Source organism: Coenobita brevimanus, chromosome 4 (assembly GCF_032717465.1).
Source record: "Coenobita brevimanus isolate Jiangsu-jjx chromosome 4, ASM3271746v2, whole genome shotgun sequence".
Classification (NCBI taxonomy): Eukaryota; Metazoa; Arthropoda; class Malacostraca; order Decapoda; family Coenobitidae; genus Coenobita; species Coenobita brevimanus.
The window spans coordinates 1,226,356-1,239,778 of record NC_136957.1 but is presented as its reverse complement, the minus strand read 5'-3'; the positions used below and the strand labels follow the sequence as shown (position 1 = coordinate 1,239,778).

General features: G+C 42.6%; 1 protein-coding gene across 1 annotated transcript in view; it reads left to right on the top strand.

Annotated features, from left to right (window-relative positions):
• The window catches only part of LOC145394894 (uncharacterized), a 10,621-nt gene extending 1,435 nt beyond the window's left edge, over positions 1 to 9,186 (top strand). The window contains exons 3-7 of the mRNA XM_080268648.1: positions 2,764 to 2,896; positions 5,866 to 5,922; positions 7,446 to 7,618; positions 8,260 to 8,389; positions 9,059 to 9,186. Coding sequence (XP_080124774.1) covers positions 2,764 to 2,896; positions 5,866 to 5,922; positions 7,446 to 7,618; positions 8,260 to 8,389; positions 9,059 to 9,186 — 621 coding nt within the window. The remainder of the gene's footprint in view (positions 1 to 2,763; positions 2,897 to 5,865; positions 5,923 to 7,445; positions 7,619 to 8,259; positions 8,390 to 9,058) is intronic.
• The last annotated feature ends 4,237 nt before the right edge of the window (positions 9,187 to 13,423 follow it).

Genomic DNA, 13,423 nt, shown 5'->3' with positions numbered 1-13,423 from the left:
TCCTCTCTCTCTCTCTCTCTCATGGCTTTTTTTTTTAGCTAATTCAATTCTCTTTTTTCTCTCTCATTCCTAACCTTCCCTACCCTTGCACATTCTCTCTCTCTCTCTCTCTCTCTCTCTCTCTCTCTCTCTCAAAATTTCCTCCTCCTCTTCCTTCTCCATTTCCTCCTCTCCCATCTTTATCAAATTATCTATGTCCTTTCTTCTGTCGTGTACAAAGCTCCCTATCACTTCTTCCTAAGCGATTTATTTTACGAATTATTGGTCACACTCCTCTTTATTGTTATTCGTTTTATTATTTTTTTATTCGTTTTATATATAGTTGAAAATTACTCGTATTCATCCTAACACCTGTTCCTTAGCGATTTATTTTTGGATATAGCTGGTTAATATCCTTTTGTACGTTATTTACGCAGAGTATTGAGATAGTGGAAGGATTTATTTAACACAGAAGAGGGCAGTGAGGTGTAATAAAACGCATAAATCACTTGAGTAAAGGTGTTAGGGTGTTTTACGTGATTTATGCAGAGTATGGCGATAGTGGAAGGATTTACTTAACACAGAAGAGGACAGTAAAGTGTAATAAACAAAATAAATCGCTTAGGTAAAGGTGTTACGGGGTTTTACGTTATTTATGCAAAGTACGGCAATAGTGGAAGGATTTAACACAGAAGAGGATCGTGAGGTGTAATAAACAAAATAAATCGCTTAGGTAAAGGTGTTAGGGGGTTTTACGTGACTTTTGCAGAGTATGGCGATATTGGAAGGATTTAATTAACACAGAAGAGGACAATAAGGGGTAATAAAAAGCATAAATCGCTTAGGAAAAGGCGTTGCGGGGGAAGGACTGATTAAAAAAAAGGCGCTATACTCCTTTCACCTTAACTTGGCCTCTTCACCCTTCCCACAGCACTTCTTCGTGACTAGCATCATATTCTAGTGCCAATCTTTCGTTACATCTCAGCATTCAAGATGGAGAGATGGCAATTTTGGGCCAAGTTAGAGTGAAAAGAGTATAGGAAATTAATCTTCTAGCCTCCGATTGCACTTCTTCGTGACTAGCAAATCCCGTTTTCCATTTCAGCAATACAAGAAGGAAAGATGGAAATTTTGGGCCAAGTCAGAGTGAAAGGAGTGGAGTTAATTCATCTCTTTACCCTCGATTGCCCTACACTTCTTCGTGACTAGCATCAATTTTAGGTCAAGTTAGAGTAAAAAGAGTATAGCAAATATTTCTTCTCATTGTTTCTGATTTCTCTCTACACTTCTTCGTGACTAGCACCAATATTAGGCCAAGTTTGAGTGAAAAGAGTGTAATATTTTTTTCTGATTTCTCTCTACACTTCTTCGTGACTAGCATCAATTTTAGGCCAAGTTGGAGTGAAAAGAGTAAATTTCCTTCTCATATCTTTCCTGATTTCTCTGTACACTTCTTCGTGACTAGCACCAATTTTAGGCCAAGTTAGAATGAAAAGAGTAAATTTTCTTATCTTCTCATATATATCTTTCCTGTACACTTCTTCGTGACTAGCACCAATTTTAGGCCAAGTTAGAGTGAAAAGAGTATAGTAAATATTCTTCATATTTTGTCTTATTTCTCTCTCCTTCGCTTCAAAGGTTTTTTCCCCGATAAATCCATGACTTTCTTTATCCATCCACGCATCCGATGAAGCAAATAACTCCTTTGGTCGGGTAGCTCCCTAGCACCGATTCTTCAGCGAATTATTTTTTGATATGGTTAATAATATCATTTTGTACGTTGTTTATGAGGAGGATGGAGTGAGAGACTAACGAGGAGAGTATGTGAATTAGGTGGAAGGGGGGAAGAGGGAGGGGGAGGCCAAGGATGAGATGGAGGGATGGAGTGGAGAGGTATATGAGAGAGGGGTGTGTGAGCTGGAAGCAGGGCAGTGAAATGGCGGGGGACAGGGCGACATGGAGGCGATTTGTTTGTGGCCACCCATTACGGGATTAAGGCGTCTGGGAATAGATAGATAGATAGACAGACGTTATTTAAGCGGAGTATAGTGGAATGAAGAGATGAGACAAGCTATGGAAAAAAAAAAAAAACATTCAATGAGTGGATGGGAAGCAGAGGAATGGAGGAAGTTGAAAGACACAATAGAAAGATATAGAGAGGAAGAGAGAGATGAAAAGATGAGTAAGAGAGAGTAAGAAGAGAGTGGAGGAGGTGAAAGATGGAAGAGAAAGATAGAGAGAAGAAGTGAGAGGTGGAAAGATTAGTAAGAGAGAGTAAGATGAAGAGTGGATAATGAGTTTGGAATTAACCTGAGCGAGCATTGAAGGAGTTACGTAAAGCAATAGGAATGTAAGGTGCAGGAAGCAAAATAAATCGCTTAGGAAAAGGTGTTACTCTCTTAAAGACGAGAATACGGGCTAATGACTAATACTAACAACAATAATAACAACAAAAACAAAAATAACAATAATAATAATAATAATAATAATAATAATAATAATAATGATGATGATGATGACAATAATAATAATAATAATAATAACAATCATCATCATCATCATCATCATCATCATCATAACAATAATAAAAAAAAAAATAATAATAATAATAATCCTCTCTCCTCTCAGGTGATAGGTAACGAAGAGACTACTACTACTACTACTACTACTACCACTACTACTAGTGCTATAATAATAATAATAATAATAATAATAATAATAATAATAATATTAATAATAATAATAATAATAATAATAATAATAATAATAATACTCTTTCCTCAGGTAATACACAGCCAGGAGACGGATGATTGGACGTTACAAGTACAGTACAGCCAACCACGGGACTCCGGTACCTACACCTGTCAGGTTAATTCGTCCCCCAAGATAGTTAGGAATGTCTACCTGAGCGTGACAGGTGAGAGATAGATGGATGGATGGATAGATAGATAGATGGATAGGTAGATAGAAAGATTGATGGATAGGTAGTAACAGATAGATATAAAGATTGTTAGGAATGTCTACCTGAGCGTGACAGGTGAGATAGATAGATAGATGGATAGATAGATGGATAGATAGATAGAAAGATTGATGGACAGGTAGTAACAGATAGATATAAAGATTGTTAAGAATGTTTACCTTGGTGTGACAGGTGAGAGACAGACAGATGGATAGCTAGATGGACAGATAGACAGACAGACAGATATTGATAGACAGATAGACAGCTGGTAGATAGAAGCAGTACTCAACTCTGCTCACCATTAAAAGGGTAACTAGAAATTCTCTCCCTCTCTCTCTCTCCCTCTCTCTCTCTCTCTCTCTCTCTCTCTCTCTCTCGGGGTTATAAGCGTGAGGGTCTTAGCACTTGTTTCTTTCCGGATTATGCGGCTCTCTGACGGATTCAAGAGTAAGTTTTCACATATTCTCTCTCTCTCTCTCTCTCTCTACCTACCTACCTACCTACCTACCTATCTATCTACCTACTAACCTACCTACCTACCTATCTACCTATCTATCTATATACATATGTCAATATTAATTATTTTTTATCCTTGCATATGTCTCTCTCACTCTCTCTCTCTCTCTCTCTCTCTCTCTCTCTCTCTCTCTCTCTCTCTCTCTCTCACCCTTACTCACCCACAAGCACCCAACTTTCTCCATTACATGCACGTTGGTGGAGGAGCAACGTAATTCTTGTCGTATTGGAAGAAGCGGCCAGACAGGGAAGGAGGCGGGGTGGAGAAAGCAGCTGGGACAATTAGAGGAGGAGGAGGAGGAGGAGGAGGAGGAGGAGGTTTCAGTTATTATTGCTACTGACTGAAAAAAATAATAATATTCATTGTAGCAGTAGTAGTAGTAGTAGTAGCAGATGTAATAATAATTATAGAGATAATAACAGTAATAATACTATCAACACTGCTACTACTAGTAATAATAATTTCATTCATTCATCCATCATCCAATCCTACGTTGCCCCATTTGGAGCGTAGGAGCCCTGGGCTAGACAAGTTGGTCCTGACATTTAAGATGAGAGTGACCAGCATCATTCATCCCTGAGTGGCATTACGAGAGCAGTAAACCCCAACCATCCCTTGGACATAAACCTTCACCGGCTCAATCCGACTGGAGCGCCGTAATTACCCACTAAACCAACAGGCGCCAAAATTTGGTTATATGGTTACCACCCAGCGTAGTAAATGGTTTCCTGGTGTACAGGAGACCATTTGGCTTGTCACTCAGTGTAGTCACCCACAGCCAGAAGGAAGAGGAAAGAATGAAGGAGAGAAAGACAGAATAGGGAGGGTAAATTTACTCGTAGGCAGAAGGACAAGGAAAGAATGAAGGAAAGAAAGACAGAAGAGGATGGAAGGAAAGAAGGATGGAGGAGAGGAATGCACAGACACCCGAGAGCAGCACTACATCGAATGAGTGGATGGTGAGTCCACCTACCACATGATAATAATAAAAAAATAATAATAATAATAACAATAATAATAATACCACACACACACACACACACACACACACACACACACACACACACACACAGCGAGCAAAACATAACACCCTCACTCCCATCGCGTGCGCGTTTATACAATTGTCCTGAGAGAGAGAGAGAGAGAGAGAGAGAGAGAGTCATCAGTCAGTCTAAGTCTATTCAATCAGCCATAAAGACACTCCATTTACGAAGTTCATTAAACCTGTCAAATCTCGGCCTCACTTCACCTGACGCGGCCCAGGTACACGCCAGGGGAGAGGGGGGGGACTAAAATGACGAGTGTTTGTCTGTATGTAACGAGGAGAAAACAGTCTATCTCTATCTATCCCTAGCCAGACGCCATAATCTATCTATCTATCTATCTAACTCTTCCCGGACGCCATAATCCTATAAGGGGTGGCCATTTGTCTTTGCGTTAGTTGTTTTACGGGGAGGGGCACTAACCCTCCGCCAAACCACTTGTTGACACGTAGGCAACACGTATGGGCTGGCTATATGGTCACCACCCAGCGTTGTGAATGGATTCCTGGCTAACTGAAAACCATTGGGCTCGTCACTCAATGTAAAGCCACCTGAAAACGAAAGAAGAGTAATAAAAAGCGACAGGAAAGATGGGAGAAATTAGAGGAGAGGAGGACAGACACAAAAAAAGAATGATAAAAGTGAAGGAAGAAGTGGGCAGCACTACATCAAGTGAGTGGACGATGGTGAGAAATAGGAAGAGAGGAGGAAAGACCTAGAAAAAGAATGATAATGGTGAAGGAAGAAGTAGGCAGCACTACATCAAGTGAGTGGATGATGGTGAGAGGTAGGAAGAGAGGACAGACACAGAAAAAGAATGATAAGGGTGAAGGAAGAAGTAGGCAGCACTACATCATGTGAGTGGATGATGGTGAGAAATTGGAAGCGAGGAAGACAGAAAAACAATGACAACAGTGAAGGAAGAAGTAGGCAGCACTACATCAAGTGAGTGGACGATGGTCGCCACTAACTTGATTTGTGTATATTTGTATCTGATTGTTTGGTTTTGATTATCTTGTTTATCCTTTACGGTAACTTAATTTTTAACATCATCATCATCATCATCATCACCATCATCATCATCACCACCACAGTTTTCGTCAATATCACCACCACCACCACCACCACCACCACCACCACATCATCATCATCAATCATCATCATCATCATCATCAATCATCAATCATCATCATCATCATCATCATCACCATCACCACCACTACTATCACCACCACCACCACCACCACCACCATCATTATTAAGATCACCACCACCACCACCACCACCACCACCATCCCTCCTTATCACCCAACCTAACACAATCTTACACCTCATTCTCTCTCTCTGCATCGCCGGGGCTGGACCAGACAAGAGGTTTCTAGATGGTCACCTATACAAGACGCCACCTGGAAGCACGGGACCAGGTAAGTGTGTGTGTGTGTGTGTGTGTGTGTGTGTGTGTGTGTGTGTGTGTGTGTGTGTGTGTGTGTAGGAAGGTCAGGTGAGGAAAGACTTATAAAACACATACTCGTGCACATACATACACAGATACGGTACATACACATATATACATACATACACATATACATACATACACAAGCGCACATACTCGTCTACACACACACAAACACAAGCAAGCACACCCCCACCCCCACCCAAACACACACACACACACACACACACACACACACACACACACACACACACACACACACCATCACAGCAATGCATGTTTCGTACCATGAACAATTACACTGCGCCAATCTGACCTTTCAATCAAGTACCATTTAAGAGCTATATTACCGTGTCCAATACCTGTTTTATTCGTGCATGACTGAACGAACGAAGTGGAAAGGGAGAGGATGATCTATCTATCTATCTATCTATGGCCAGACGCCTTAATCCCGTAAAAGGTGGGCACAAACAAATCGCCTCCGTGTCGCCCTGTCCCCAGCCATTTCATTGCCCTGCTCCCAGCTCACACCCCCCTCTCTCATATACCTCTCCACTCCATCCCTCCATCTCATCCTTGGCCTCCCCTTCCCTCTCCCCCCCTCCACCTCACTCACATACACTCTCCTCGTCAGTCTCTCATTCTCCATCCTCTCCACATGCTTCGGTCTACGTTTAATTCCTCTCGTTTTAGTTTTCATTACATGTGTCTTGTCCTCGTGTGGGTAAAACTCTTTCTCCCCCTTTCAGCTTAGTTAATGGCCAAGTGTAGTCATGCTGAGGGACAGATTTTGACTAGCAACCAAGGAGACTCGTTCCTAAGGCTCATCGGTTTACATGCAATTATAGCTTAGTATTAGAGTGAATTGGGCCAGTTCCTTTAGATGAAAAAAAGACAATTGCCAAAGACTGTCTTAAATTTATCACCTTTTCAGAGTAAGTCCTTCTCGCTTTCTTCACCCTTCACACAAGACACTATACTCTTTTCACTGTAACCTGGCCTAAAACTGCCATCCCTCCACCTTGAATGCTGAGTTGCGGCAATAGATTAGCACTAGAATATTATGCTAGTCACGAAGAAGTGCAGTGGGAAGGATGTAGAGCCGTAGCATTGTCTATTTCTGTCACTGAGCTACGTGAAATAAGCTGCAAAAGGACGAAAATCTGGGCCAAGTTAAGGTGAAAAGAGTACAACACTAAAATATTATGCTAGTCACGAAGCAGTGCAGTGGGAAGGATGTAGAGCCGTAGCATTTGTCTTTTTCTGCCACTGAGCTACGTGAAATAAGCCGCAAGAGGACGAAAATCTGGGCCAAGTTAGGGTGAAAGGAGTATAGGATTTAGTTGTATAAGTTCGCATCACCTCCCTATCTACTCATCATATTAACATCAAATAATCACATCTCAACTCATCACGTCTTCATCTACCCACCACGCCTTCATCTACCCATCACGTCTACCTCTACTAACCCCTCCTACACCCCCCCCCCATCAGGAGAGTACGGTACACACATCGTCGGCGGTGGTGCACGGTACTTACAAGCAGGGTCGTCACTGTCTCTGGAGTGTGTAGTGAGTCACACAAAGGCCCCCCCAACCGCTGTTCTCTGGTACCATAACACTACGGTACTTGACTACGATGCTCCCAGAGGCGGTATTTCTTTGCAGGTGGGTGTGCTCTCTGTCTCTGTCTGTCTCTCTGTCTGTCTGTCTCTCTCTCTCTCTGTCTCTCTCTCCCTCTCTCTCTCTCTCTCTCTCTCTCACACACACACACGCACACACACACACACACACACACACACACACACACACACACACACACACACACAAAACACTGTACTTGATTATGATGCTCTCTACACGTGGGTGCTCTCTCTCTCTCTCTCTCTCTCTCTCTCTCTGCAAATCTTAACCTATAACCTCTCACCTTCTTGACCGAAAACTGTGTCAGGTATTCCCGTCAGGTGAGAAAGCTACCTAACACCTTTTCCTAAGCGATTTATTTTGATTTTTACACCTTCCTGTACTCTTCTGTATTACGTAAATCCTTCCAATATCGCCATACTCTGCATAAATAACGTACAAAAGGATATTAACCAGCCATATCGAAAAATAAATCGCTAAGGAACAGGTGTTAGGGAGCATCCTCACCTGGAATTTCGCTTACTTTCCAAACTGCACCGCTGGCAGTGTGTGTGTGTGTGTGTGTGTGTGTGTGTGTGTGTGTGTGTGTGAGAGAGAGAGAGAGAGAGAGAGAGAGAGAGAGAGAGAGAGAGTTAACACTATTTTCCTTTTTGTGTTTACGTCAGGTTGAGAAGTCTCGGCAACAGACCACCTCTCGGCTGCTGGTGTCTTCGGTGCGGGAGGCGGATTCGGGCAACTATACCTGTGTGCCAGTCCACGCCCCCACCGCCTCCGTCGCCGTGCACGTGACAGATGGTACGGCACGTGGCAGGGTGTACGTGCACGTGTGGATGAGTACTGAGAAGGCTATGTGTGTATGTGTACTGTTTACCACCAGTGTTTGCCTCTGCCAGTAGGTATATGTTTTTCCCGGCGTTTGTTTGTTTGTCTGTGAGCAGGATTACTCAGTCATAAACAGATTTTGATGAAATTTTGTGGAAGGGTGGGCCATGGGCCAGTGAATAACTGATTAAATTTTGGGCTGGATCCGGGTCCTGATGAGTATCCCGCACAGTATCTACAAATGTTCTCCATGAATCTGAATGAAATTTTGTACACAGGTGCGCCATGGACCAAGAAAGAATTGATTAAATTTGAGGGCTGATTCGGATCCGGGATTACCCAAAAAGTTATGAACGGATTTGGATGAAATTTCGTAGAAGGCTGGACCATGGACCACAAGAGAGTGGATTAAATTTATCCGGATCCCTTTTAGTGGCAATGGCATTGGCGGAAGTATGCGCTGAGTGCTGTCTAGTTATTTTTATCTCTTTAACTATCTATCTGTTTATCTATCTATCGACCTATTCGTCTATCTATCCATTCATTCATCTATCCATCCCTGACTCTACTAACTCCCCCCATACTCTACTGATTTTCCCTAACTCTACCACTTGCTCCTAACTCAGCCTAACTCTCCCCCAGGGGATGAGGTGAGAGCAGCGGTGCAGCAGGGGGGTCCCAGCCTGGCAGCCCATCACCACCCCGGCCTGCTGGGGGGGGCGCTGCTCCCCCTCATCCTAGCTACCACCTGGCCATGCGATCTGTCCTAGCACCACCACTAACACCACCACACCACTGGGTATGATCAAAATTACCCCACCACTAACACCACCACACCACCACACCACTGGGTCAGATCAAAATTACCCCACCACTAACACCACCACACCACCACACTACTTGGGTAAGATCAAAATTACCCCACCACTAACACCACCATTAACACCACCCCTTACACCACTAACAGCACCACACCACTGGATATGATCAAGTTTGCGTATAAAATGACTGTCCTTACACCATCACTAACACCATTAACACCACCACCACATACCACACCACCACTAACACCACCATTAACACCCACTAACACCACTATCACCACCACTAACACCACTAACACCAGCACACCACCACCACACCACAGTGTAATGTGAAATGTACGTAGAGAATACTGTAATAACACCATTACAAGTACTACATGATAATGATGATGATGATGATGATGATGATGATAACAATAATAATAATAATAATAATAATAAATGATGATGATGATGATGATGATGATAATAATAATAATAATAATAATAATAATAATAATAATAATGATAATAATAATAATCTTTTTCTCATTTCCAGGCACATGCGCGTCACCCCCAGCTGTGGTCACATTCCCCCCCCCTCTCTCTCTCTCTCTCTCTCTCTCTCTAGTAAATAAAGGTTACATAACAAAACCGGCTTTTTCTTCGTTATTACCCTGGTCGTAATACCCTTTTGGCTCTAACTTGTCCTAAAATTGCCATCTCTCCGTCTAGAATATGATGCTAGTCACGAAGAAATGCTATGGAAAGGATGGAGAGTCACCGTATACTCTCTTCACTCTAACTTGGCCTAAACTTGCACACACTCTTTCACACACACTCTTCCACAGCACACAATTTCACACAATCTACCTGACTCTACTTTTAACTCTACCTCACTGTCCTAACTCTATCTAACTCTGCCTAACTCAGCTAACGCTACTTCACTTGATTCTGACTCTACCTCGCTACCTGAACCTAACGCAACCTAACTCTACCCAACTTTATCTATGAAACTCTTCTTTGTCTCAACCTTTTGACTCTACCTGTGTTCCTGCCCCACCTAACTCTCACTCTACTACTCTCCGTCACTAACTCTACCTGTCATAACTCTCTAAGTCTACTAACTCTCTTTACCAACTCTACCTGTGACCTAACTCTACCTCTCTCTCACGCAACTAACTCTCTAACTCTGCTAACTCTCCCTCACTTTTAACTCTCCATAACTCTCTCTCTCTCTACTAACTCTCCCTAACTCTACTCAAGAGATATTACACTACCATCTCAAGAGCGGGCTGGGGGCTTCAAAGACCAGACCTGCAGACTGACATTTCTCTTGAGACCTCTGGATAAGGAGAGAGTTTTTTTTATGCAAGAAAGAAGGAACCCAAGGCCAGGAGCCCGCAAAATCGTTCCCTCCAAGAAAAAACAGAGCTACGTGAAATAAGCTGCAAAAAGACGCAAATCTGGGCCAAGTTGAAGTGAGTGGAGTGAAGGTTTGAAGAGCAGTGTGGTTGTGATGGGGTTAATATAATAATAATAATAATAATAATAATAATAATAATAATAATAATCACCATCATCATCATCATCATCACCACCACCACCACCATCACCATCCTCATCCTCATCACCATCATCATCATCATCATCATCGTCATCATCATCACCACCACCACCACCAGCACCACCACTACAGGCACTCATATACCTTGCGTTATCGGCAGCTGTGGGGGAAATACCTTTAATAGTGGAGAGAGAGAGAGAGAGAGAGAGAGAGAGAGAGAGAGAGAGAGAGAGAGAGAGAGAATAACCTGGTACTCAAAGCCCTAGAGAGTAAAAGTTGTGATGGAGGAAAGAGAGAGAGAGAGAGAGAGAGAGAGAGAGAGAGAGAGAGAGAGAGAGAGAGAGAGAGAGAGAGAGAGAGAGAGAGAGAGAATAACCTGGTACTCAAAGCCCTAGAGAGTAAAAGTTGTGATGGAGGAGAGAGAGAGAGAGAGAGAGAGAGAGAGAGAGAGAGAGAGAGAGAGAGAGAAGGGAGGGAGGGAGGGAACTGAGGAGAATGGGAGAGAAAGGAGAGGGAGAGGAGAGGGAAAGGGAAAGGGAAAGGAATGAACTGGAAATGAAAGAAAAGAAATGGAAAAGGTATAAGTAGGAAAGATCTCTCTCTCTCTCTCTCTATCTATCTATCAATCTATAACACTACCAAAAACAATAATATAATTTACATCCCAATGGACGCAAACCGAAACTACTCAATATATCAATAAATATATAAATAAATAAATAAATGGATTAAAAATAACACTGATGGTGCATTTAAATTAGAAAAAAAAAAAAAAAAGCACTTGGGAGCCGGATGCTAATCGCCCGCCAAAATAGGTTGTTGGATAGTGTACACGTCACCTTCAACTGTGTGGAAAATTAGCAAAACTCTACGGAATTCAGTCACCTCGTTTCATACACCCACCCACCCTCCTACCCACCCACACACCCACCCAAAACCCAACCACCCACCCACCCACCCACACCCACACACACACACACACACACACACACACACAGTTTCTCTCTCTCTCTCACACACACACACACACACACACACACACACACACACATAGTTTCTCTCTCTCTCTCTCTCTCTCTCTCTCACACACACACACACACACACACACACACACACACACACACACACACACACCGACAAAAACTACATCGCCTCGCCCTGCTAAAGGCAAGGCGATAATTTAACAGCTTATTAGTGATTATCGTCCATGCATCTTTTTATATTCCTGTCTATCTATCTATCTATCTATCTGTCAATCTATCTATCACTATACTCCTTTCTATTTATCTATCTACTTTTATCCGCCAGTCTGTCTATTCATCCGTAATTTTCCATCTACCTATCCACCTATCTATCTATCTATCTATCTATCTATCTATCTACAAATATTGCAATTATAATATTTGCATTTTAAAACCGTCGCTAATTTCAGTCCTTCATTCTCTCTCTCTCTCTCTCTCTCTCTCTCTCTCTCTCTGTTATTATATGGGAAAATAAATCGCTAAGGAAGAGACGTTACGAAGGCAAGGAAAATACGGCTCTCTCTCTCTCTCTCTCTCTCTCTCTGCTGTGAGACCAATTTTTAGAGAGAGAGAGAGAGAGAGAGAGAGAGAGAGAGAGAGAGAGAGAGAGAGAGAGAGAGAGAGAGAGAGAGCAAAGGGCCTAACCCATCCTCGAGGTGAAGGGGTACACAAAAGCCTTATCTCGCCCCCCCATCACCATCAGCCTCCTTATCACCGGCCTATCACCGACTTATCTCTTATCACCTTTACATAATATCCTGTGGAACTGTTCATACCAGCCTATTGTTTGACCTCAAATGGTTTAAAAGTTTGTTGACCTCTAGATACATAGGTTTTTGACCTGTAGATGCATAGGCCTACATACATACATACATACATACCGGTGCGTATACATAATACATATATACGCCTACATACATACATATATATCACACATACACAGACCTACATACAGCGTCCACACGTGTGCTGGAACAAGTGTTGGCAACATGTAGGCAACACAGTAACCAACCCGCTGCAAACATGTTGGCAACACCAGCGTCCACATCATGTTGGCAACATCATGATGAGTCTCAGCTGCCTGGTATGCACACACTTATCCCATCACCTCTGCTGCCAGTGTTCCAAGCTGCACTGAACCATGTTGGCATACACCTGTCCAAATACTGCTGCATACACCTGTCCAAATACTGCTGCATACACCTGTCCAAATACTGCTGCATACACCTGTCCAAATACTGCTGCATACACCTGTCCAAATACTGCTGCATACACCTGTCCAATCACTGCTGCACACGTTGCCTGCCGTGTTGCCAATACAGGTGGACGCGCCCCTATATTCATACATGCTTTTTTATATACATACCGGGTCCTCTCTCTCTCTCTCTCTCTCTCTCTCTCTCTCTCTCTCTCTCTCTCAAAGCAAAAAATCTACTAATCAAAGAATTAATTATCGCTCACAGGCCCTCGAACTAGAAATAAATGAATCACTCAAAGTACGAAAACTCTCTCTCACAAGTTAAAGCCAACTCTCGAACTTCAAAGCCAAAAATTACAGTTATCTCAAAATTCAAAGTCAAAAATTAAAGCTAGGTCTATAAATTCAACCCAAAAA